The 24,898-nt window shown below is 35.7% G+C and overlaps 1 protein-coding gene across 4 annotated transcripts in view; it reads left to right on the forward strand.

Annotated features, from left to right (window-relative positions):
* Positions 1-24,898, forward strand: part of TASOR2 (transcription activation suppressor family member 2) — a 95,152-nt gene that overhangs the window by 47,000 nt on the left and 23,254 nt on the right. For 3 of the 4 annotated variants that reach the window (XM_078156335.1, XM_020973702.2, XM_020973701.2), the window contains 7 exons: positions 2,449-2,552; positions 9,006-9,078; positions 9,170-9,232; positions 12,110-12,817; positions 14,559-14,801; positions 18,990-19,884; positions 21,219-21,618. In XM_078156335.1, coding sequence (XP_078012461.1) covers positions 2,449-2,552; positions 9,006-9,078; positions 9,170-9,232; positions 12,110-12,817; positions 14,559-14,801; positions 18,990-19,884; positions 21,219-21,618 — 2,486 coding nt within the window. The remainder of the gene's footprint in view (positions 1-2,448; positions 2,553-9,005; positions 9,079-9,169; positions 9,233-12,109; positions 12,818-14,558; positions 14,802-18,989; positions 19,885-21,218; positions 21,619-24,898) is intronic. The other variant, XM_020973703.2, reaches the window with a different exon arrangement.

Genomic DNA, 24,898 nt, shown 5'->3' on the forward strand with positions numbered 1-24,898 from the left:
AGAAAGCAATGATGGAAAAAGCCACTGTACCAGAGAAAAAGTCTGTGTTGGAGGCTACATAATTTTGAGAGCCTTATAGAATCTCAAGATATCCAGTAAGTTACCAAATCTTACTGATTGTACTTCCACACCATCTCCCGTCTCCATCTCATTCTCTCTACTTGTACTACAACCTTCCTCGTTCAGGCCCTCATTGTCTCTTCATTGCAGCATTATACCTCTTAACTGGTCTCCTGTCCCATCTCTAATCCAGTTTTTCACATTGCTGCCAAATTGATTTTCCTAAAGCACAAGTTTGATGGTCACTCAAGACATTTTCAAAGGCTCTCTATTACTTCTAAGATAAAATACGGACTCCTCTGTCATTTAAAGCCCTATCTACAGACTAGCTGCAACCTATATTTCTAGTTTAATTGTATATTACTTTCCTTTGCACATTTGCTTTTCAGCCAAGCAGACATATTTGTTATCTGTATGCAGCATTTAGCACAATGCCTGAAATATAGTAGGTGCTATTTAAATGCTTGTTCCCTTTCTCTGCACAACATGTTTTTTAAGTTTTGTACTTTTTGCACACTTTTTGTACAATTGCTTTTACCTGAAATATTCCTCCTCATCTTAGAACCTCTAGCTTCCTCCACAGCTCAGCTCAAACAAGAGAACTTTCCTAATTTCTCCTGTTATTGGTACTCCCTTCCCCTGTAATTACTTTATATTTATTTTATATTTAATTATTTGTGAACATGTCATTTCCCTTAAGTATGATGTAGACTCCTTGAAGGCAGGGACTGTGTCATTTTTTTCCTTTGTTATCACCTAGCACTGTACCTTGAATTGCCCATCAGAAAAGAGGAGATATGTCAGATGATTTGGAACAATCACAGATATTATGAAAAATAATGATTGAGACATTGATCATTATTTGTATTTTCTACTCTCTACAAGACTTCTAGGATAATCCACATACATATAAGGACATCCTTAATGAAACTGAGAATGGATGAGATAGTTTGCATGAATGATATTCTACAGCACATCACATCTTGTGGTCACAGAACTGATTAAAAGGGTGCAAATAACATAAGATCTCACAGCACTTATTTTTTGTTGTTTATTTCAAAAAAGCGTTTAATCTGCTAAAGTAAAAGGTAGCATTAAATACTTCCTTTCCTACAACTTGTTTGTATACATATGTTAAACAAAGATTCTTTGAAAGATACAATGAAAAATGATGTTCATTTATTCTTAATGTCAAAGGAATCATAGCTACTATCATGGAGGAAGTCCAGTGCATGGTACAAATCAATGATTCTTTGTAGATGACAAGTTCTCCATATGCTCTGGATTACAGATGGTTTGTGCTAACTACATCAAGCCCTGGAATATTGCATAGCCTCCTAAATGAAATCAGCAGTCACTTAAGAGTTTGACCTAACAGTCCACAGAAGAAAAACCAAGTGGATTTAAAATGCCCATTGTACAGATGGATATATAGTCGGATGGACAGTCTACAAACCTGGAAAAATCTTGGAAAAATGTTGCAGATGAACAGTGAACAAAGACCAGAATTGAATAGCAAGAAGAGAGTAGGATGGGATTGCGTTTGGAAAATTTTCAGATATCAGTGACACAAAGCTTCTCCCTGAAATAAAACCTCACTTTTTAAACATAAATGTTGTTCTAGTGATCAGTCAATCAGTAGGCCTTTAAGTGCTTACTGTGTGCCAGGCATGGGACCAAGCGCTGGAGACACAAAAGCAAAAACTCGAGTCCCAGCCTTCAAGGAACTTGTATTCTAATGGACAAGTTTTCATGGCTATGAATCATGGAATATCACTATTTCCAAAGAATCAAAATTGTGGGCCACTGAAAGAGCACAACTGGACCATAGCACATTGCCAATGGTGAATTTTATGTAAGAAGCAGTATAGATGATATTAGATAATTTGGTGAGAGCAGGGAGCCCACATTCTGTACAGGTACCTCTGAAATGCTATGACACCTCACAGGAGCCCCGTAGCAAATTGAATAGAAACATGGGAGATAAGTGAGGTGTGGATGAGTTGCAGTCTGCATCATTGGAGGAATTACCTATATTCATGATATCTAAGGTCCATTGAAGCAAATACTTGAGCCTCCACTGAGATTCTACTCTATTGCCTTATGGAGATGACCCTCTGTTATCTGTATCAGCAGAGTATAAACTGTGGTAGGTTCTGCCAAGCTGGAAAAGCTTCAAGCACAGGCATCATGGTGGACTAGATATCTGTTGTCTGAGGACTGACCTAGCTAAATTTGGAGAAGTTTATCACCAAGTGCCTGTAGGTTGATGAATTGATTTGTTTTATAAAATTTTTTTTCTCGTGAAATTCAGAGCAAGGAAAGGTCTTTAAGAGTGTTTCTGTTATATGTTACTGTTTTCACACATCTTGTTTGTCCTCTTTACAGTCTGTCACCAAGGTTTATGCTTCAGCATGTATGAAGTGGAAATATCAAACAAACAAGGGAAGAAATTAGATCAACTAACAGAATACATAAAAACTAAAGAATTGGTAAGGATGTAGACTTAAGTATTGTTATTCCTTAAATAATTGAAAATTTAGCATCTCATTTTTAGCTAGATCTGCTTAGTAGAATAAATCATTTCAATGATGATTAGAGAATTTTCTTTCTTCCTCATTCTTTATTCAGCACTCTTAAGACAAATGTTCTCACCTCCTTTTGGTCTCAAATCTTACCAGTTGTAGGAAGAGACTTGTACTATCTAAATTCCCTGGAAGGTGTTTTATAAGGAATATAAGAATATAAAGCCTTTCCCAAAATCCTGTCAGAGAGGTAGATTCCCTTCCTAGAACATTTACTCTGTAGAATTTCCTGTAACATGTGGATCCCCAAAGTATTTGATGCAAATTGACTTTAACTTACAGCATCCAGATTAAACTACAAGGAGTTGAAAGAAATCCCAACTACTTTGCTTAGTTACAAAGACCAGGTTGTTTCTACTTAATGTGTGCAATTTCGAATGGTGGTAATGCTTGCATGTTAGCTAGAGTTTATTTGGGAGTGGAAGCTAAAGGAGGAAGAGGAGGGAGTGGTTCTCTGGCCTAGAGTTTTTGAAATTCTTGTGTCACTGTTACTTAATTACAGAGCTTGCAAGGGAAACTAAAATGTTCTTTTTTAACATGTTTAATCTGAAGGTAATTTATTGTACAAATTATAAGGGATATTTTATAGGATTGGTAGGGTTCATGTGGTAATTGGATACAAAACAGGAATTAAATTTTCAGATTATTTTCAGGAAGCATACCAATGGATCCTGAACTGCTTTTAAGTTCTTAAGGAAATTAAAGTTAATAGAAAACTAATTGAAAGCCAAATGTGTTTCTTTTGGATTTAAGTCTGAATTGCACGTCATCATTTGATGCTTGAACCTTCATCATGAGTTTATGGGTGGTACTATATATTTTATATTCCTTGCTATGAATCTTGTTGAGTTGAAGCTATAATTATTGAAACATTTAATGAAATGAATTGAATTTGCCTTGAAAACCCCAAGGTGGATATATTTTATTAGACTTCATTTGTTATGCTGGAACACCCTATATTAACAGTGAATGGGTAGAATACTGTCTGGTCTATGCTATAACAATAAATTCCTCTTTTGTTAGAAATGGTTAAATTAGTCCTAATATTTAAAAGATCCTAATGATATTTCCCTTTAGAGTATAAGTTTATAGAAGGCATTTCCACTCTTTAGAAAGGGCATTGTATTTGGACCCGAGTTCATATTCTGGTTTTGTTATTAATGTGAGTCATTTACCCTCTCTGGACCTCAGTATCCTCACCTGTATAAATAGGGAATTGGAGTAGATGATTTTTAAGGTCCCTTCCAGCTCTACTACGATCTGTGACTTTCAGTTCACTGATAACATAGCAAACATTTCTGCTTGCTTTGCCTTTTTTTTTTTTTAGGAAGATTTTGTGGGGGTGTGTGGGGTGTTTAATTGGTAGTCTAAAGAATTTTACTTTCACTTTTGTATTCAGGGTTGAAAAGGTAAACAGTGAAAGGCCTAATCGTTTTTACTTTCATTTTCCTCTGACATATGAAATAAACAGTAAAAGTCATTTTTGGTTTAGAAACCAAAGTGTCACTGCTGCTGTAAATAACCTCTAACACCAAGTCAGCAAATAGAAAAAAGATCTTGCGGTTTCACATTTTCATTGTGATACTTTTATTACATTGTTATGTTTTGGTTCATTCCCTTCTTTTTAAAAAACCTTTTGGTCGTTTTGTTCTAGCTATAATGTGCAGTCTCAGATAGCAAAACACAGTTTAGCTATCCTTAAAATTTTTTTTTAGGGTAAGTTTTTATTCATAACTCCTGTTTCTTACATCATCACAGTTATTCCCTGTATGCCTTTCCCTCTGCCAGGTAGCCATCCCAAATAACAAATACTGGTTTTTTTTCAAGAGGGAAAAAAATCAGCACAACTGATTGATTAAAAAGTATAAAAACATGTGGAATGGCTAACACATTGGCTGCCTCTAACACAATGTCTATCTCCACAGAAAGGTGGGTTAGGGCTTTCCTGTCATGTCTCTTCATTCTAGCCATACTTGATCTTTATAATTTTGTTACATTCACTTGATTTTGGTGGGGGGTCTTTCCATTTACATCCTTATAGTTACCATACATATTGTTTTCTTGGCTCTGCTTTATTATCGATTTGTTTAGATCTTTCCATTCTTCTTTGTATTAATAATCACACATTATTTCTTACAGTACAGTAATAGTCCATTACATTCATCTGCCACAATTTGTTTATCCATTCCTCAATTTGTGGGCGTTTACTTTCTTTCCAATTTTTTACTGTCATGAAAGGTATTGCTATAAATATTTTGGCGGAAGCTTGGTTTCACAGTGGCTAGAGTGACGGGCTTGGTGTCTAGAAGACTGCTCTTCCTGAGTTCACATCTGGCTTCAGACACTTACTAGCTGTGTGACCCTGGGCAAGTCATTTAACTTTGCCTCAGTTTCCTCATCTGTACAATGAGTTGGAAAAGAAAATGGCAAACCACCCCAGTATTTTTCCCAAGAAAACCTCAAAAATGAGATCTTGAAGAGTCAGACACAACTGACAAATGACTAAACAAAATAAATATTTTGGAGTATATAAGAACTTTCTTCTTATCGATGACCTTTTTTGGGTTTAAGCCCAGTAGTGAAGTGTCTGATTCAGAGAGTATGGGTAGCTTAGTTACTTTTATTTGTATGATTCTAAACTGCGTTCCAAAATGGTTATACCGTTATTTACAGTTCCACCAACAATGTATTGGCATTTTCCCACAACCATGCCGACAGTGACTATTGCCATTTTTGTCATATTTGCCAAAAGTAGGGTGTGAGGTGAAATGTCAGGGTTGTTTTAACTTGCATTTCTTTCATTAGTGATTCGGAGCATTCTTTCATTTGGTTGTGAATACTTCGAAGTTCTTTTGAGAATTCTTTGTTTGTAACCTTTGAATGCTTATCTATTGGGAAATGACTGTTGGTCTTATATACATTTATTGTTTATGTGTCTTGAATACCAAACCTTTATCAAAACAGTTTTGATGCAGATTTTTTTCCCATTCAGCCATTTTCCTTCTTTTGTACTAGATGCTTTACTTTTGTCCATGCAGAAACGTTTCAGTTTCATGTAGTTAGTTATCTGTTTTATCTTTCGAAATTGTGTCTTATTCTTGTTTAGTTAGGAATAGAACTTCTCCCCATAGTTGTGAGAGGTTTATGATTTGCTTCTTTAATAACTTTTGTAGTACGATCTTTTAATTTATGGAATAAAACATTTCCATAACAGTATAGTTTTTTAAAAAGTTAATTGCACGTGAAACTGCAAATCTGTTATGTATAACTTGGTATTTCTTTAAATGTATAATAAAGTTGCCATGTAAATTTCTTTTTTCTCTCCTCCCCACCCCATGATTTTCATTAGAGCAAATATGTATACATATGTAAAATCATTCTATACACACTTCTACTTAACAGTTCTTTCTCTGGCTGCAGATAGCGTCTTTATCTGTCCTTTATAGTTAATTTCAGTATTTATGTAATAGTCAAAATACTTAGTTACTCAGAGTTGTTCTTAAAAAATTGATATTATTGTGTATAACATTCTTTTGGTTCTGCTCATTTTGTTCTTTGTTATTTCCTGCACATCTGTCCATGTTTTTGTAAGATCATCGAGCTCATCATTTCTTATAAGCACAGGAGTGTTCCATCACAATCATATACCACAGCTTGTTGAACCATTCCCCAGTTGACTGGCATCTCTGTAATTTCCGGTTCTTTGCTACTTCAAAGAGAGCTATTGCTATAAATATTTTAGAACATAGCATGATCTTTTAAGATTAAGGTTGCATATTTGTTTAGAATGTGTTGTGGAAGGGGGAGCTAGGTGGCGCAGTGAACATAGCTCTGGCCTTGGAGTCAGGAGGACCAGAGTTCAAATCTAGCCTCAGACACTTAACACTTACTGGCTGTATGACCCTGGGCAAATCACTTAACCCTGACTGCCTCACCAAAAAAAAAAAGAAAGAAAAGAAAAAAAGAATATATTGTGGAATATAAGTGTTGCTCTAATTCTGATTTTGGCCAAGTTGCTTTCTAGTCTTATCAGCAGTTTTTAACAAATAAGAAGGTTTTTTTCCTAGCTAATTTATCTTTTCTAATTTGTGAAACACTAGGCTATTGAGTTCCATTATTTCTGATTCTTCTTTATCTCCTCTATTTCATTGATCTATTTATTTTTAAATCAATAGCAGATGGTTTTGATGACTGCTGCTATATAATTAATATAATTTCAGATCTGGAAGTGCTATTCCACTGTGGTCCTTATTTTTATAATTAATTTCCCTTCATGTTTTAGATTTTTTGTTTTTTTAAATTAATTTTGTTAATTATTGCATCAAGTTCTATAAAATATACACTTGGCAATTTGATTGGTCTAGCCTTAAAAGTGTAAATTATACAGATAGTTTTATCACCACTTTACCTATCTTTATGCGTTTAATATCTTTCTCTTATTGATGTTGCCAGCATTTTCAGAACTATATTAAATAATAGTAGGGAGAATGGATGTGGACATCCTTGATTTACTCCCATATTTATTGGAAAAACATTCTAGTGCATCCCCATTGCATATGATGCTTACTTTTGGTTTTAAACAGATGCTTTTTATATTTAAAAAGATCCTACAGTGCCTATATTTTTAGGTTGTTAGCATAAAAAAGTGCTGCCCTTTGTAAAAGGCTTTTTCTTCATCAATTGAGATCATATGGTTTTAGATGTTTTAGTTTTTAATATAATTAATTTTGTTGATTTTTTTCGTAATGTTGAACCATCCTTGAACCCTTGATGTAAACCCCATAATAATAATAATAATATCATAATAATAATGCTTTCTTGGATAATTCAATGTTGTCTGTTAGACAAAATTTTGTTTAAAAATTTCCAGTAGTTTTCCTTTTGTGTTTAGCTGGTTTAGGTATTAGGACAATATTTGTCGCATAAGAAGTTTTTGGTAGGGTGCTTTTCTTTCTCAGTTTTTGAGAATAATCTGCAAAGTGTTGGTACTAATTATTGTTTAAAAGTTTGATAGAATTTTCCTGTCTGTTCAACAGGACCCATAGATTTTTTTTTTCCAGCTTTCCTTTACACCTAGATCTTTTTCCTTCTCTCATCTGGCCTTCTTATCATTTGGATATTTCATATTAGCTGTCCTTAAAATATGACAAATTGGTGTTTAAACATTTAATTGCATTCTTTGTTAGACAGTATTTATTTTGGCAAACAGTCCAGGTAGATGAGAGAGAGATCAAATAAATGCTTAATTTTATCATTGCATATGAGACCTATAGCATATGTGGAATGTTCCACTTAACTTTTTTAGGTATAGTGTTTTTATTTCACATGTGAAGTTATTAGCTTTTGTTAATGTGATTATGTGTGAATGTGTGATTAATGTGTTCCTTATTAAAATAGTTAGTGACTAGATCCCAAATTAAGTGAATATACTACTGTACTTAGTAGAAGTAGGACCAGTGGGTAGAATTTTAAGGAAAAATGCAGATGTGGGCTCAAAATAAGAGAACTTAATAAAAATGTAGAGCTATCTTGATAATAGACTAGGCTCTTGTATAGAAAGGGGGCATCCTATCCTTGGAGGTATTCAAGTGACTGCTATGTGTTCAGGTCAGTGATACTATTAATGGTATTGTTATACTGGATGGAAAATTAGATTAGGTGACCACTAAGGTTCTTTCCTACATTAACATTCCATAATTTGACTAATGTAAAGCATGACTTTAAATACAAGGTCGTTGTTCTAATTATCCTTAAATTTTGTAATATTTAAAAAGGGAGAAGTAAATAATTGCTCTGCTCTAATCTAGAGATCTCCATTTAGTTTCTTCTTGGCAGGTAACCAGTTATCCTTAGCACTGCTGTGCAACTTTTTTTTTTTTGGTTGCAGTGGGGTTAAGTGACTTGCCCAGGGTCACACAGCTAGTAAGTGTTATGTGTCTGAGGCCATATTTGAACTCAGGTCCTCTTGACTTCAGGGCTGGTGCTCTATCTACTGTGCCACCTAGCTGCCAAGACAGAATACTTTCCAAAAGACCCCAGCAAGTCCCCCTAGAAAATACCTCCCTGAAGACAGTTAAGCAAAACTAATAGTAACTGTAACTAATGGTACACTTTTACTTTGGTAGTTTTATAATTAGCAATAAAGAAGGATATTTACGCAGTTTTACCAGGGCCACAAGGAAAGAAATGTTGGAACTTTTTTACTTCATGGGAAGGAGGAAAATTCCTATTGATTGCATATATATACTTAGTTCTTTCTAGAACTATCATTTTCCTGAGTAGAAATGTCAATTTAAAGTGTGGCGTGTGAGGAGAGAGAGAGATTTTCTTACTTTTTTTTTTTTTTGGTATATGTTTTAGGCAATTATCAAATGTTTAGAAGATCAAGGGTTTCTTATTTTGCTTACGTCATCTGCCTTACTGTGGGACACAGGTAAGGAGGAACTGTTTTGAAAGAAATATTTTTAATTTGTTTTCGTAGTATGCCGCAGCATTTAATATTTTCTGTCTTTCATTTTTTACAGATTTTGGTGATGAACATATGAACCTATATGCCATGTTTTTATTCCCTTCATCATTGTCAACAGGTATAGAAAATTAAGGGATATGCCTAGGATTCACTGCAGAGATGAAGTTGAATATTCCGTTGTTTTTATTTAGCCTAAAAGAAATAAACTTTTCTCTTAAACAGTATTAGAACACCTCCATATCTAGTTATATATGATATAATTCTTAATATATAATATAATAATGTATTATTTATGCATAATTTTTATGTGTAATTTGAACATGGCATTATCCTATGCAGCTATACATAATGAGACTTTTTCCATGTTCTTGATGATAGACCATCCTAATATTCCTATTTTTGGCATAAATAGGAAAATTAAGGTATTTTTTTTCTTGAATATCCCCAGCTTAGTTCAATTTCTAGAGATTCATTAGTCAGCCAATCAAGTATTTGTTAAGTGCCTACTGGGTGTCAGTCACAGTGTTAGACATTGGGGATATAAAATCAAAATGAAACAGTTAAGTCCTTGCCTTTAACGTTCTGTTGTAGAAGGAGGAAACTTATGCTTCTGTAAATTTGCACAAAACTCATACACATATATTCAGAGTATAGTATATACAAAGTAAATACCAGCTTTGGGGAGAGGGCATTAGCAAGCAGAGGGCACCAGTAATAGCTTTGTGTAGAAGGTAGCAGTTGAATTGAGTTTTGAAGGAAACAAAGAATTCCAAGAAGTAAGATGAGAAGTGAGTGTGCTCCAGGCATGAAGGACAACCAGTGCAAAGGTGGAAACCATTTTTCTCAGTTCTCTCATTTAGTTCTATATTAGAAAAACACCAATAACTTAGAAAATACATTAGGCCACAAACTGATTTTCATGAATATATCATGTCTATTTCAGGCACATATTAACTGTTTACAAAATGCCGTTTAAGTATCATTATTAGCTACTGTCAGTGTAGCATTGTTCTTTCTCCTAGTTCTGTACAGTTAATTTTCAAAAGAGATTGAAGAGGGAGTTGGAAGGTGAAAGAAACTACAAAGGAAATAATTTTTAAATAACTTACATTTTTCTTTTTATGCATCTGGTTTCTCCTATTTTATACTGTGTACTTAATGTCACTTAAGAAAACAACAATGTTCTATATTAAGGAATTTTTTATCTTTACTTAGTCTTTTCTCAGTGGACATGTAAATTTCATTTCTGTTAATAGCTTTGTGTGTTATTGAATTTGATAAGCCTGAACCTCCTTGGGGTTTTATTGATTGATGGAAATTCAGTATTATTGGCAGTTCTAAACATGGTATTCCTAGAAGCTCATTATCTAGTTCACAAATTGCCTGTCTTATGATTATAGGCTGTAGAGCTTGAAGGGACTATCAGTACTTCTCATCTTTCTTGAATGTTCTTGTTTACCTTCAGGCTGTTTCCCTTTAAATTAATACTTCTATCAAAGAGAGCAGGATGAGGTGGACAACAAAATGGTCTTTTTGAGTCCTTTTTGCTTCTGTTTTGTTAAGTGATTATTGTCTAGGGCTGACTTATTTGGCCTACCACCCCCTTTTTTAAAAGAAATTAATCAGCACCTCCACGGAAATCTACTCTTTAATCCTTTAACAGTGTCTTTAAAATTTGCATCATATTTTTAAAAATGATGTAGCTTTAATTTAATAATTTATTGTAAATTTGTATTTTTTTTCCCCTGCATTGAAATTTTGGTGACAGAGTATTGCGTCATGTAGCCATATAGTATTGTGTTGTAAACAAATCATTACTCTCACATATTCCTGCTGATGCATGCTGGACTTCCCAACAATGCGCAACATGCTCACCTGCCAACACTTGCTTGTTAAGATCGATTGGCAGACTTGACTACTGATCAGTTATAACTTGGCATTTAACTCTGTTACACAGCAGATGAAACATGTACAAATGATTTTTTAAAATGTTCTTATCTTCTCTTGCTGTCCCCTTCTCAGTTGTACCTGAGGCTACTACTGCCTCCCACCCCCCATTGGTGTAGTGTCCCCTGGGGGCATTATTGCCTACTTTGGGAATATCTGGCTAGAGATTTTAGTTATCCCTTAGAGAGGCAGTGTGACACAGAGTGCTGATGAAGAATAGAGAGTTGGACTTAGAGCCTGCAAGATCTTAAACTAAGTTCCATCCCTGACAAATACTAGCTTTGTGATTGAGCAAATTACCTTGCCACTTGGTGTATCAACTTGAATTAATGAGAAAGTAGCCAGTATAGAAAAAATTATGATTTTTAGTTGGGTCAAGGAGTTGAAACTGGGGTTCTACGAAGCAGCAAATGAGCAGAGGGAGAGGGGCTGCAGGTGCAAGAAGGTTGGGACAGTCTGTGGTTTTGCAACGTAAGTTGTTTTGCATGACTACTGAAAGTCCATAGAGAAAGATTAGGAAGAATTTAGGACATTTACAAAATAGAGGCTATATGTGATAATATCTGGCTAGTCTCAGGCAATTCATGGCTCTGGGAATGGGGACAAGGTCAGCTTTAGTTAGCTGCATTTGACAGTGTTATTGGCACCTATTCGTTGCAGATAAGATGTTGACCTTTATTAGTAGAGAGACTTTGCTTAACTGGGATTTCCATATACAAATGAAGTCACTGCCCCAGTCTCTATCTCTATGCCAGTCCCTCCCTCTTAACCTATTTAATGGGGAGTTCACTGAAAGTTTGTTTTTACTTACTCATTTTCCTTCCTTTCTACCATTATTTAGACACCACTAGTAGGTATAAATGTACGTAATACTATCACTGTTTAGATTATCATTTTGAATTTGCTATAGTCATTTTTTTCACTATTTCAAGAATATGTAAAATCTAAAGCATTTTTTTAATTGTAGATTTAATGTAACTATACATTGTGTGTGTGTGTGTGTGTGTGTGTGTGTATATATATATATATATATTATATATGTTTTTAGGTAGGAAAGAATCAAAATGTGAAGAAGACATTTCTGTGAGAGTTGTACCCATTTTGCCTACCCTTCATTACGCTCTACTGGAAGCAAAGAAATTTTTGTCTGAGGAAGAAATCCATCCAAATGTGTTAGTGAAGCATCATTTCCAAGAATTTGCCAAGCTGAACAAAAATTCTTCATTGTCTTCCCAAAATTCATTTGGAGAACCAGATTTTTTCCCATTTGACACACTGTCCAGTGAATTCAAGTCTGGTCACCATTCTGAAAAGTGTACTCAGAAGACTTTAACTCGTCTGAAGTCTTACTTTTCGGATCCTAGTGGTTATGCTTTGGAAATAACCACAGCCTTGGATTTACTAGCAGGGCATTCTCCATCACCTTTTTCTGTTTCTGATGGAATCTGTGATGTTGACTTCTCTCTCTTTATGCCTCCGGATCCTGAACTTGTTGACTCAGAGGCTCAGATGAAAAATGAAACTGAAAAAAATAAATACTCTGAGGGGACAGGTAAGGCTAATGAGAATACTCCACAGTTGTGTCCAGCATCAAATCTTAGAATCCAACCAAAAAGAAAAGCAAGTATGTCAGTTGTGATGCAGAATAAAAAGGTGAACTTATGCCGCCCTTTCTCCAAAAAAACAGGACCTGTAACTACCATTGAAACCACGGTTAAGCTAGCGAAAGGCCAATTTCCTCAGAAAAGGAAAAGAGGTAAGTTCCATTTTCATGTAATTTAAAAATATCAGTGAATATCAATAGATACCTTATTTAACCCACTTGAGCAATTTTACGTATGTATAGTACAGTTAAGAATCATTTAAGTCAAGAAGCATTTATTAAGTATCTACGACATGCCTGGTACTTGCTGAGCTCTGGGGATACAAAAAAACAGCCCAAAAAACCAATCCTTACTTTAAAGAAACTCAGAGTCTAATGGAGGAGAAACATGCAAACAACTATGTATGTATACTGAGATATATGCGGGATAAACTGGGATAAAAATTTCAGAATTTGGAAGGCACTAAGGTTGAGTTGGGAAAGGCTTCTTGTAAAAGGTTGAACTTTAGTTAAGATGTGAACAAAGTGAAGGCAGCCAGGAGATAGAAATGAGGAGGGGGAAGTTTGAGGCATGAGAGACAGCCTGTGAATATGCCTGGAAGTTGGGAGATATTGTGTTCAAGGAACAAAGGGAACAGAAAGGAATCACTAGATTCCAGATTATGTGGAAGGGAATAAGGATGTAAGCCAAAGGGATGTTAAATCATTAATATACCCCAATTATAACCATGCTTTTAAAGGGATATAAGAGGTATAAAGATGAGGGCACAGGATTTTTGTTTCAAAAATGTTTCTCAAAAAGTCTATTGATCTTGAAGATTCATTAATTTGAGCATATTTATGCATATAGGCAGAGATTGTTTCACACCCAGATTCTCACTTAGTGAGAATGTATATATACACAGAATTGTAGGAACAGATTCTAGTAACCTCTTAGAGAAGTATAGGACTGGCAGCATACCCAAGCACTTCTTGTATGTATATTATAGAGTTCTCAAGAACTTCATTTTGGTGAATTCTTTTGTAGTTAAAAGGTTTTTGTCACACTGATGTCACTTCTCATTGATTCTGTGAGTTGTTCTCAAATATTCGTCCATGGTTCTTAGCCTGAGTGATTATCAGATTGTAGGTTGTTTTTCTTGCTGCCTTTTAAGTTGAGCTTGGCACATAGTAGGTGCTTATAAATGTCTTGTTTCTTCCTTCCTTAATTTCTAGGTGAATTTCAACATTTTGTTGTTGTTGTTCAGTTGTTTCAGTAGTGTCCAACTCTTTATAACCTCATTTTTTGGGTTTTCTTGGCAAGGATACAGGAGTAGTTTGCCATTTCCTTCTCCAGCTCATTTTACAGATGAGGAAACTGAGACAAACAGGATTAAATAACTTGCCTGGGCTGGATTTAAACTCAGGAAGATGAGTATTCCCTCCTTTAGGCCTGGCTCTCTATCTGCTGTGCCACCTAGCTGCCCCACAAATTAAATTTTTCTTCTCTTTACTTCAGTGTTCTGTGCCAGACTAATGTTTCTCAGACTGGTGTTTATTTAGAAGGCTGCAGTGAATTGTTGTGCCTTGCCATTTTTATAGTTGTACCTTTATGTTTCTCTTCATTTGGCTTACAGAATGAAGTTTAACACATTTTAAAATATCTAATTTCATTAAGAACTTTAAGTTAAGTTTTTAAGTTGCTTTGATAATCTCAAAATTTTAAATTTTGCTCATCATTATTGAGCTTATTTTTAAAAAGAAAACCAAAGAGAATTAAATTAGCATTTCCTTTGAAGCACTAATATAGTTATGTAAATAAATTTTTTGTCATTTAAAAAATGGTAAAACCATGCTGATGGTGATTTCAATCTGAATCTTCCTTTAAGAGAAAAAAAATGTCATTTCTTTTGAGGTGCTGAAGTGCTGACAGCACAGTTTATCCAGACAACAAAATTGGATCAGAAAAGCCAAGAGACTTCTGTTTCTGCAAGTGTGCCAGTGGTAACTAATGCTAAAAAGATAAAGAAACCAGAGACATCTCCAATCAAAACTGTGCCAAGAATTAACCAAGCCATGAAAAAACCTCCACAAAAACAGAGAGTAAATATAGTAAAAAGCAACCAAAATCCAAGAATGAGAAAGCAACTACAACCTGGTAAGACAAGATTCATATCCACATGAATTACAATTCCATAGTACAGACTAAATAAAAATTGCAAGGTAGCAAGTGGAATTAATGAATTTTAGAGATACTTGATGGTAATATCATCATCTAATATTTATTTATATAGCCCTTTAAAGTTCATAGTGTTCTTTACATATATTATGTAATTTGATTTTCACAAGAATTCTATGAGCTTGGTACTCTTATTGTCCCCATTTGACAGATGAGGAAACTGAGATTGATAGAAGTTAAGTGACTGTCTACTCCTACGTCTACTGATGCTCCTCCCTTGCTCAAAAAACATGTGTGTTTCTCAAAGCTCTGACTTAAGCTGTCTTTTCTCTCTATCTTTTGGAGATTTCATCTGTTCCTATCACTGGTGATCTTATCACCTCTATACAGCTGATGCCTAAATTCACATGTATGACCCAGATCTCTTCCTGAACTCTGAGATAGGCATAGGGAACAGTGAAAGCAGAGTCGAGGGAGTGGGAAAGCGTAAGATATCAAGCAAGTAGTCCAAGTATGGCTAGAGTACAATATATTGAAAGGAAAAGTAAGACTTGGAAAAATCGATAACACTATGTTATGGAGTGATTCAGTGACAGAGAAAGAATTCTGGGCTTAAGTCATTAGATGGTGGGGTTTTGAGCAAGCGGATCCATAAAACAGATCAGCACATAAGATTAGGACCTGTGATTTCACTAGTGTCAGGAATTTCCTCGTGGAGCACTTCCTCCACTGGGGCAGGCCAGCACATTCATTGCAAGTCATAGTATAGGAAGTTTCCTAGGGCACTGAAAGCTTCAGTGACTTGCCTATGGCCGTATAGCCAAGTTTGATTCTGAGGCCAGCTTTCTAATCCATCATGCCATAATGCTGCCATGTAGAAGGAAGACATCATTATTACTATTAGTTATCTCATTCTTCTCTTCTTTTTCTATGGTGTTCTGATAGTAACAGTCTTGGGACAAATAGCTCTCTTGATATTATTTTTTTATACTTAATATTATGCAGACTATTGCACAATTAGATGAAATAATTGCTTTTTTATAACTGAATAAAGGTACTGGGATATAAGCTTATCTTTTGTATGTTCATTAAAAGCATCTTTGGGACAATTCCAGTTATTATTATAGCAATAGCAACAATAGTTGATGCACACATTAGAGTTTGCAAAGCATACTATTTTATATAAGCCTCATAGCATCTCACAGCAATGCTATGAGGTAAATAACATATGTTGTCCCCATTTTTTAGATGGAAACTAAGGAAGAGAGATTAAGTTATTTGCTCATATTCACACAGCTAACGTCAGAGGCGAAATTCAAACTCAAGCCTTCTTTACTTCAAATCTAGCATTCTATACACTACATAATTATGTCATTAGTTTACAGCAAAAGAGAACGAGAGTTAGAAGACCTGATAGGAGGTTCTTGCAAACTCCAGGTGGTAGTCTTGAAGGACTATTCAAGGATGACATAGTGGGAATGGAGAGGAAGAAATGGATTTAAGAGATATGGGGAGTGTAGGATAGGTAGGACTTGGAGACATATTGGCTATGATAAGTGAGAATCGTGGTGCCACTGATAGCAACAAAGGAGGCAGAAGAAAGAACAGATTCTAAAGCAAAAATAAAAAGTATCATTTGGATATGTTGAGATTTAAGTTTTAGAATGACGCCTGAATAGAGACATGAATCAGGGCTAGAGCTCTGGATATGAAAATTTTCAGTTTAAAGGGAATAGTTGAAATCATAGGAATGAATGAAATTGTCAAACGAGAGAATAATAAAATGCGTCCTAATTTTTAATACTGTTGAACTGAGGTCAAAGAAGCTGATTATATAAGCAAGCTGATTAGATCTACTGCAGAGTTATGTTACCTAACCTCAACTGGACCCTCAACGGTAGCAAGGCAATTCTTTTACTGCTGTCCTAATTGATTTTCTATCCTGTTCCCCACAGAGGCAATTCTAAATGTTCTCTAATTTTAAACTTCTCATACCTTCTCTTCCTCTACCTTCTTAGCTTAGGAGCTCATTTCATACTTTACTAAGAAAATATAGGCCATTCTCCATGAGCTTCCTTTTCTCTACATCTCTTCATTTTAAAACCCCTTTACGTCATCAATTACCCTCTCATCTTTTAGTCTAATAAGAGCTGGATCTTTTCCTTGTCAAGGCCAACTCCTGTACTTGTACCCTAAATCCCATCCTCCTCCTATCAGCTCCAGCATATTGCCCTCACAATACATCTCTTCTCTTTCTAATCTTTAATCTCTCCCCATCTACTAGTTCTTTCCATTCAGTCTGTAAACACACTCCAGTCCCTCCCAACCTTAAAAAAACCTTCCCTAAATCCTGTTTCCCTCAAGTTGTTGTCCCATATCTTTCTCCTCTCTTTTTTACTCAAATTGTATAAAAAACTCTCTACCCTTATTGCTTCTGCTCTTTCTCACTTTTAAGCCCTTCACAACTTAGCCTACAACTTCATCATTTAATAAAAACTGTTTTCTCCAAAGTTATCAGAGATCTCTTAATTACCAAATTTTTTTCTCATCTTTCTTGGCCTCTCTTTAGCATTTGACATTGTTGTTGACTCTTCTCGTTTCATGATACTATTCTTTACTGATTCTTTCTTACTGTTCCTTCTCAGTCAGATTATCATCACACCCCTAATCGTGGGTGTACCCCAAGGCTCTGTACTGGGTCCTGTTCTCTTTTTTTCCTATTCTGTCTTTTGATGACCTCATCAACTCCCATGGGTTTTAATAATATTTCTATGGAGATGACTCCCAGATCTACATATCTAATCCCAGTTTCTCTCTAGAGCTATACTAGCTCCTTTTTGGATGTTTCAAATTGTCTGTCCCATAGACATCTCAAAATCTACACATATTGAATGCAGCTTACCTTCTTTCTCTGCCCTACCCCCAAATCCGTCCTTCTTCTGAACTTCCCTACTTCTTTTAAGGATACCCTTATCCTTCCAGTTTCCCGGGTCCATAACCTCTTATTGTGGAATCCTTATTTCCTCGAACACCACATACCTAGCCAGTTGCCAAATCTTTTCCATTTCTACTTCTGCAACGTCTTTGTCCTCACTACTCACACAATTACCACCTCTCTTTTAGACAGTACACTTGTCTCCAAATTGTACTCCCTTCCCACTCTAATCTTAATCTTCTTAGCTGCCAAAGTTTTGGTTTCCTTAAACGGAAGTCTGACCATGTTATTTTCCTATTTGGTAAACTCCAGTGTTCCCCTGTTACTTCTAGGATAAAATATAAACTTCGTTTTTTAAAGCCCTTCACAACCCAGCACCAATTCTGGTGCTTCATTATACGCTATTTCTCTTGTTGAACTCTGTAGTTTAGTGAAACATGCCTTCTTGTCACTCCTCACATGTGCCACTCCATCTCTCATCTCCAAGGCTTTGCACTGGCCATTCCACAAGTCTTTTTAATGCACTGTCTCTTCAGCTTTGTCTCAGAATCCCTCACTTCCTTCAGTACTCAGTTCAGGCATCTCCTTCTGCATGACAACTTTCCTGAGTCCTCCAACTAGTCCCTTCCTTCCAAACTCTCTTTTATTTATTCGGCATATACACATACTTACGCACATATTTTTGTGTGTATGCATATATGGATATACCCACATACTCGCACCATACACAGTGTGTCCTCATTAGAATGTAAGCTCCTTAAGATCAATGACTGGCTCGCTTTTGTCTTTTCATCCTCAGTGCCTACCATATAATAAAATTAATCAGTCAGTTAATATTTGATCCATTAATGTAAATTAATTTGAATTCAGATTTGAATGAATGGAGATACTTTAAGAAAATTAATTTCACATGTCTAGAAATTTGTTTAACAAATGAAATATTTAAAAATTTCATACAAATGGGTAATATTGCTAATAGAGATTTTTCTTGATAGATATTTAACTACTAATTTTTCATTAATTCCACTGAAATTCTCTGAAGTCCTACAGAAGTGTGGAAGTATAGTACAAGCTCTGGAAGGTTCTACCCCACTAGAAAGGTTTAGATTGGGGGACTGGTGATGGACAATATGTAATAAAACATAAGTAATTTATCATAGGCAATTTAATGACAACCCACTTAATTTCATGAAAATCAAATACTGTCTCTAATTTTTTTTTTTATGCTTTAGCCAAAAGAGAGATTCCTTCCCAGCCACCAGTTAAAGTTCTGTCAAATGACCAAGGAAATGATCATAGTGAGAATCCAGTTCAACCTGGAAGCACTGCTGTTGTTCAGTCAGATCTTCAAGAAAGCTGCATTGGTCACTTTGACTCCCAAGCCCTAAATATGTTGGCTGATCTAGCTCTAAGCTCTGCTACCTCTACCACCTCATCATCTATTCACAGAGACCTGTCTTCCTCCTCTGACGTGACACAAAACAATATTTTGTTCTGTAAAGAAAATCCTTTGCAAGGTACTTATGATCATGAATATCACAGGCTGGCTAAAAACCAAAGATGTGCATTGTATTCTCTTGAACTATCCAAGCCATCTTATGAACAAACTGATTCAAGGACAAATTTACCTGACAGCCAGAGTGAAAAGAGCTTGACTCAGTATAATCAAATATCTGTGACCCAGGAAGCACTTCCTAAAGAGACAGTAGAATCTTCAGATGAAAGCAATAGCAAAAGCTCTTTTATTGCCATAGAACATTCTTATGCCTTACTTACCGCTGAACATTCAAAGAAACATCTTCAGCAGCGTGGAACGCAAGGTCCTACCTTTGCGAAGAATGGTATAAAAGGCCCTGAGGCGGGGACTCCCGTGGGCAAAGTGATGCCATTTCGGCATCAGCATCATACTCCACCTGTTCAAAAGCTTTTGCTGGATCCAATCATAAAACATAAGAGTCGATTGGTGCCTTCCAACTTAAAGGAAGATTTTTGTCATTCTCACACAGTATTTAGCTGTGATGGCTCCTTTAAGGTTACTTGTAAGTGTGAAACAGAATATGTCTTCAGCTTAGATAGTAAATATACTAATAACCCACTGGAGAAAACTGTAATACGAGCTTTACATGGGTAAGTATGAATGAAACTTCATTTTGGTATAATGTTTCCATTAGAGTAAACTTATACAGAGGAGTTGTTTATATTCCTTGGATTCCCATTGAGGAAGGGGAAAACCATAGTTATAAGTACTGGTGTGGTACTGTCAGATTTACAAGGCAAATTTTAGATGTGGGAATGGTAATCCTGGTTCTACTACTGGTTTCCACTGACTCTGAAGAAATCATTTAACAGATGAAGAGTTTAGGCATAATGAGGACTTTTAACTCTCTCCATTAGATTTTGAGGGTACCAGTGTTTTTCAACTAAAATTGAAAAGATCTTATGAAGAATAAGGATTTTTAATTGCTTTTTTAAACTAGAATATTGGAAGGAGAGCACCCTCAATGTGAAATTTTAGAATAATTTTGATTTCTTTTTAAAACTATGAAGCTAGATCTGATAAAAAAAAGATTTTATATGCAAAGGTAATCTGCACATCTTTTCTGTTCAAGAAGGACATATGTAAACTCCATCTTTAGTTCTTCGTATGACTATTAAAAAGGCCTTCATATTTGAGTTTGTGCTCCAGTTTTGTTAATCTCTTAGTATCAGAAGTACAGCGCCCCATGCTTAAGGAGAGTTTGGAAGTGAAGGGTTTGTCAAGGGTGATTTCTTCTTCCATTCCTTTTTTTCCTTTTTCTTATGGGACGAGACACGCAAAAATGGATGTGGCATATTTGAATTGATGAAGCAATAACTAGAATGGAGTAGAGGAGTTAGAGCTGGAAACATCTGTAACAAATATCTAATTCCACCCTGTCCTTTTACAGGGATTAAATGTATTTCAGTTAAAGATGAGGAGTTAAAAGCTCATAAAAGTTAAACCCATGGTTTTAAGTAGAAGTAGTAGAACTGGAATTTCAACTCAGTTCTTGACTCCAAATTCAGCATGCCTCCTATAGTGCGGGCAGCTCTCCACATATGAAAGAGACCTTCTGCAGGAATCAGTGTTTGTGTATAGTAGTAGGTTGAGTCCTTTAATATTAATGATTTGTTAAGCCAACATCTCAGTTTTTAATTTCTTTAATACTTTGTATGTTTTTGGGGCAGCTAGATGGTGCAGTGGATAGAACACTTGCCCTGCAGTCGAGAGGACCTGAGTTCAAATCTGGCCTCAGGTACTTGGCACTAGCTGTGTGACCTTGGGCAAGTCACTTAACCCCAATTACTTCACCCTGCAAAAAATTAATTTGTATATTTTTAAATGGGTGTGTCTGTGATAATGAAGACTTTCTGCTCATTATAACATTCACCAAAAGTTATTTTTAGTGGTTCAGCTTTTTTTTTCTCTTTGATCTCTTCAGACCCTGGAATGCTGATGTGCCAGATAATGTAGAAGAAGTGAAGCTTATTCTTCATATGTGGGTAGCTTTGTTTTACAGCAGTCAAAATAAAGTCATACCCTCAGCTCGAAAAGTAGTAGAGCATAGCAATCCAGCAAAATACGTTTCTATAAATAGTACTTTGGATCCCTTGGATTTCAATGAAGTCAGTGAAGAATGTCTAGGTGTGAAACGACATTCTATAGATTCTCCATTGGAGTCCAGTTGGACCTCAAGTAGTTCTACTACCACTGGAATATTATTAGCCTGCACCAACATCAAGCCATCCACAAGTGGCTTGGAAGAGAGAGCTACTTTAGCAAGAGAGGACCGTCAAGATGCCCCAGAATTCCAGAGTACTATCTGTTCTTCTAATAATGAGGTAGGATTGGATAAAACAAATGATGTTCTTTTGGGGGTAGTTTTTGTTAGAGCTGATATTCCCATTTATATAACAAAGTATAAGAGGAAACCATACAGTTTTTGTAAAGCTTTGGGTGTGAAAAATTGTTCCCTGCAAAATTTATGAGGTACTTTTGATGGATAGCAGAAAGAGCTAAGTCTTGACCTAACTATGTACTTGAGAAAATTGCTCATTTGAGATAGGAAAGAAATAGTTGCGAAGGAAAGAAAGATTCTTGGATTTATAAGATCTAGTCAGTAGGTCCATGTGGAATGATTCTTCTGACCTGGAAAATAATTTCTCTACCTGCCTGTTCTTAAGTGCCGGGGATCCAGGGCCCTGAGTGCCATAAATATGAAAGTTACAACAATATTCTGAAAGTGACAAAGGTAGTTGCCATTTTAAAATCCATAACTCTAGCACCTTTTAGGATGTTGAATGATGTGTATTAGAGCTCTTCTGTTATAATTCTCCTAAGATGTTTATCTTAGAGGAACTAAGAATATAGATAAGTAAACCATAAGTAAATCTGCAGTTGGATTTCAAAGTGAAGTTTATAGTGGCCTTTGATTCAAAACTGCTCTTCATTAAGGGGAATGTAGCATATATCATTCATTAACTGTTGTCAGAAGAAATTTTTAACATGATCTTTGGCAGTCATAAACAAGAAGAATTGGAGAATAGAAAAGATAACATGCTTCTGAAGGAGTTTTTATTTTGTTTTGGGTAATACTATAGGGCAGTTAGGTGGTGCAGTGGGTAGATACAGTGCCAGACCTGAAATTAGGAAGACTCATCTTCCTAAGTTCAAATCTGGCCTCAAGACACTATGTCTGTGTGATCCTGGGAAAGTCACTTAATTTGTTTGCCTCAATGCCCTCATCTGTAAAATGGGCTGGAGGAGGAAATGGCAAACTACTCCATTATCTTTGCTGAGAAAACCCCAAATGGTATCATGAAGAGTTGGACGTAACCTAAACAACTGGACAGCATAATGCTATCAGTATCCTTGAGGAATGTATTCTTCTATGATATGTCACTTAACACCTTATTCTACAGATGTTCAGAATGGGATATGGAGAGACTGGACAGAGCAGAAACCAGATCTGATGAGCATTTGGATGTCTAGTCATGTACTTAATTTACTGAAGTGCTTTTAAAATACTAAGGCATTTTGGAAGGTTTATGGTTTATCTGTTTAAAAAGTGAGATGGTACAGGATCGTTGTCATAAAACATGGAAGATGAGAGAGCATAGTAGTAACAAGTGAGAAAATAGAAGGAGAAGAGGAGGTTAAGCTGCCACAGGTACTTGTCTGGGAGTTGATCAAGCCACATCAAACTCTGAAACAGGGGTGCCTCTTCAGGTAATATAAGGTCCTGGTGGTGTCTTTGAGTTTCTTAGCTGTAGTAAAATTAGTGTATGTGATGGGAAGGCTCAGAAGATCTCAGATTTTAATGTAGCATGGTCAGACAAACACACTTCCCAACAGTAATGAGTTCTGTGTTTTGGATATGTTGAGTTTCAGATGTCTGCAGAACACTCATTTTTTTTTTTAATTTTAATTTTTTAAATTTTTTTTCCATATGCTTTTGAGTTGAAAATTTTTCTCCCTTTTTCTCCCCCCCACCCCTCCCCAAGACGGCACACATGCTGACATAGGCTTTACATTTACATACCCATTAAACATATTTTCACATTAATGAAGTTGTAAGTAAAAATTAAAACCAACAGGAGGAACCAGAACACTCATTTTTAAAATTAAACTTTTAATATTCAGTAAGCATATGGTGATTCGGGACTAAACTTCAGGCAGGGGGATGAGTAGGGCTGATAATATAGCTCTGTGAGTCATCTTCACGGAGATGTTCAACTCAAGAGAGCTGATGACATCAGAAAGGACGAGAATGTAGAGAAAAAAGACAGTGCCATGTCAGTCAGTAAATAGCTTAACAAGTTGTGATGTATGATTGTGAAGGAATATTATTGTGCTATAAAATGATGCAGGGGATAGGTACAGAAAAACCTGGGAAGTCTTACATGAACTGATGAAAAGGGAAGTGAGCAGAACCAGCAGATCATTGTACACAGTAACAGCAATATTGTAATGATGATCAACTTTGAAATACTTGGCTACCCTTATTAATACAATGATCAACAGTAGTTCTGAAGGACTCATCATAAAAAATGCTATCCACCTCCAGAGAGAGAACTGATGAACTCTTAAGTACAAACTGAAGCATTTTTTTTCCACTTTATTTTTCTTGCTTTTTTTGGAGGGGGGAGTCAATATGGAAATATCTTTTGTATAACTTCACATGTATAATGATATATTTCTTCCTTCTCAGTGGGTGAGAAAGGGACTAGAAAGAGGAGAGAATTTGGAATTCAAATTTTAAAAAATGAGTGTTTTAAAAAAGAGAAAGAGAGAAGAGGGCCCCAAACATAATTTTGGGTTTGTGATATGTGTGATGAACCATCAAAGGAGACTGAGAAGGAATAGCCAGAAAGATAAGAGGAGAACCAGGAGAGAGTTACAAAAATCCAGAGAAAGTGATCAGTAGTGTCCAGTGTAGCATAGAGGTTGAGAAGGATAAAAACTGAGAAAAAAGAAAGCTCTTCAGATTTGGCAATTAAAAGATCTTTGGTAGTTTTGGAGGGAGCAATTTCACTTGAGTAATGAGGTTAAAAGCCAGATTCTTTTAAGGGGTTGAGTAAGTGATAGGATGAAGTTAAAGTCCTGAGTAGACAGCTCTTTTCTAGGAGTTTAGCTGAGAATGGAGAGGAATAGATGGGGCGGGGGGTAAATGTGAATGAATGATATAGCTTAAGGGGATCTTAGGGTCTAGTGCAGATTTTTTTAAGGGTGACAGAGAATTTACTATGTTTGAAGGTAGAAGGGAAGAAACCAGTAGATTGGGAGAAGTTGAGGATTAGAAAAAGGGCAGTTGAGCAGGCTGTTGGTGAAGAACATGAAAGGAGTTAGGATGGAGAGAACATGTAGAGGGTTGACCTTTACAAAGAGAAGGGCCATATTATTATCAGAGGAGGAGGAGAAGATGGGGAGTGGGGCTGATATCAAGGCAGAAGGGGATAATAAGAAAGAACTCAGGGTGAAAGACCTTAATTTTTTCACTAAAAGAAGAGTTTATTGGCTGAGAAGGTGGGGGAAGAGAAGACGCTTAGAATAACTTCTGTGGAGAATGAAATAGGGAATTAATTAAATTAGGGAGGAGTAAAAGAATTGCTTCACTGCAAT

The sequence above is a fragment of the Phascolarctos cinereus genome, unplaced genomic scaffold, assembly GCF_003287225.1.
Source record: "Phascolarctos cinereus isolate Bilbo 61053 unplaced genomic scaffold, phaCin_HiC Scaffold_1;HRSCAF=81, whole genome shotgun sequence".
Classification (NCBI taxonomy): Eukaryota; Metazoa; Chordata; class Mammalia; order Diprotodontia; family Phascolarctidae; genus Phascolarctos; species Phascolarctos cinereus.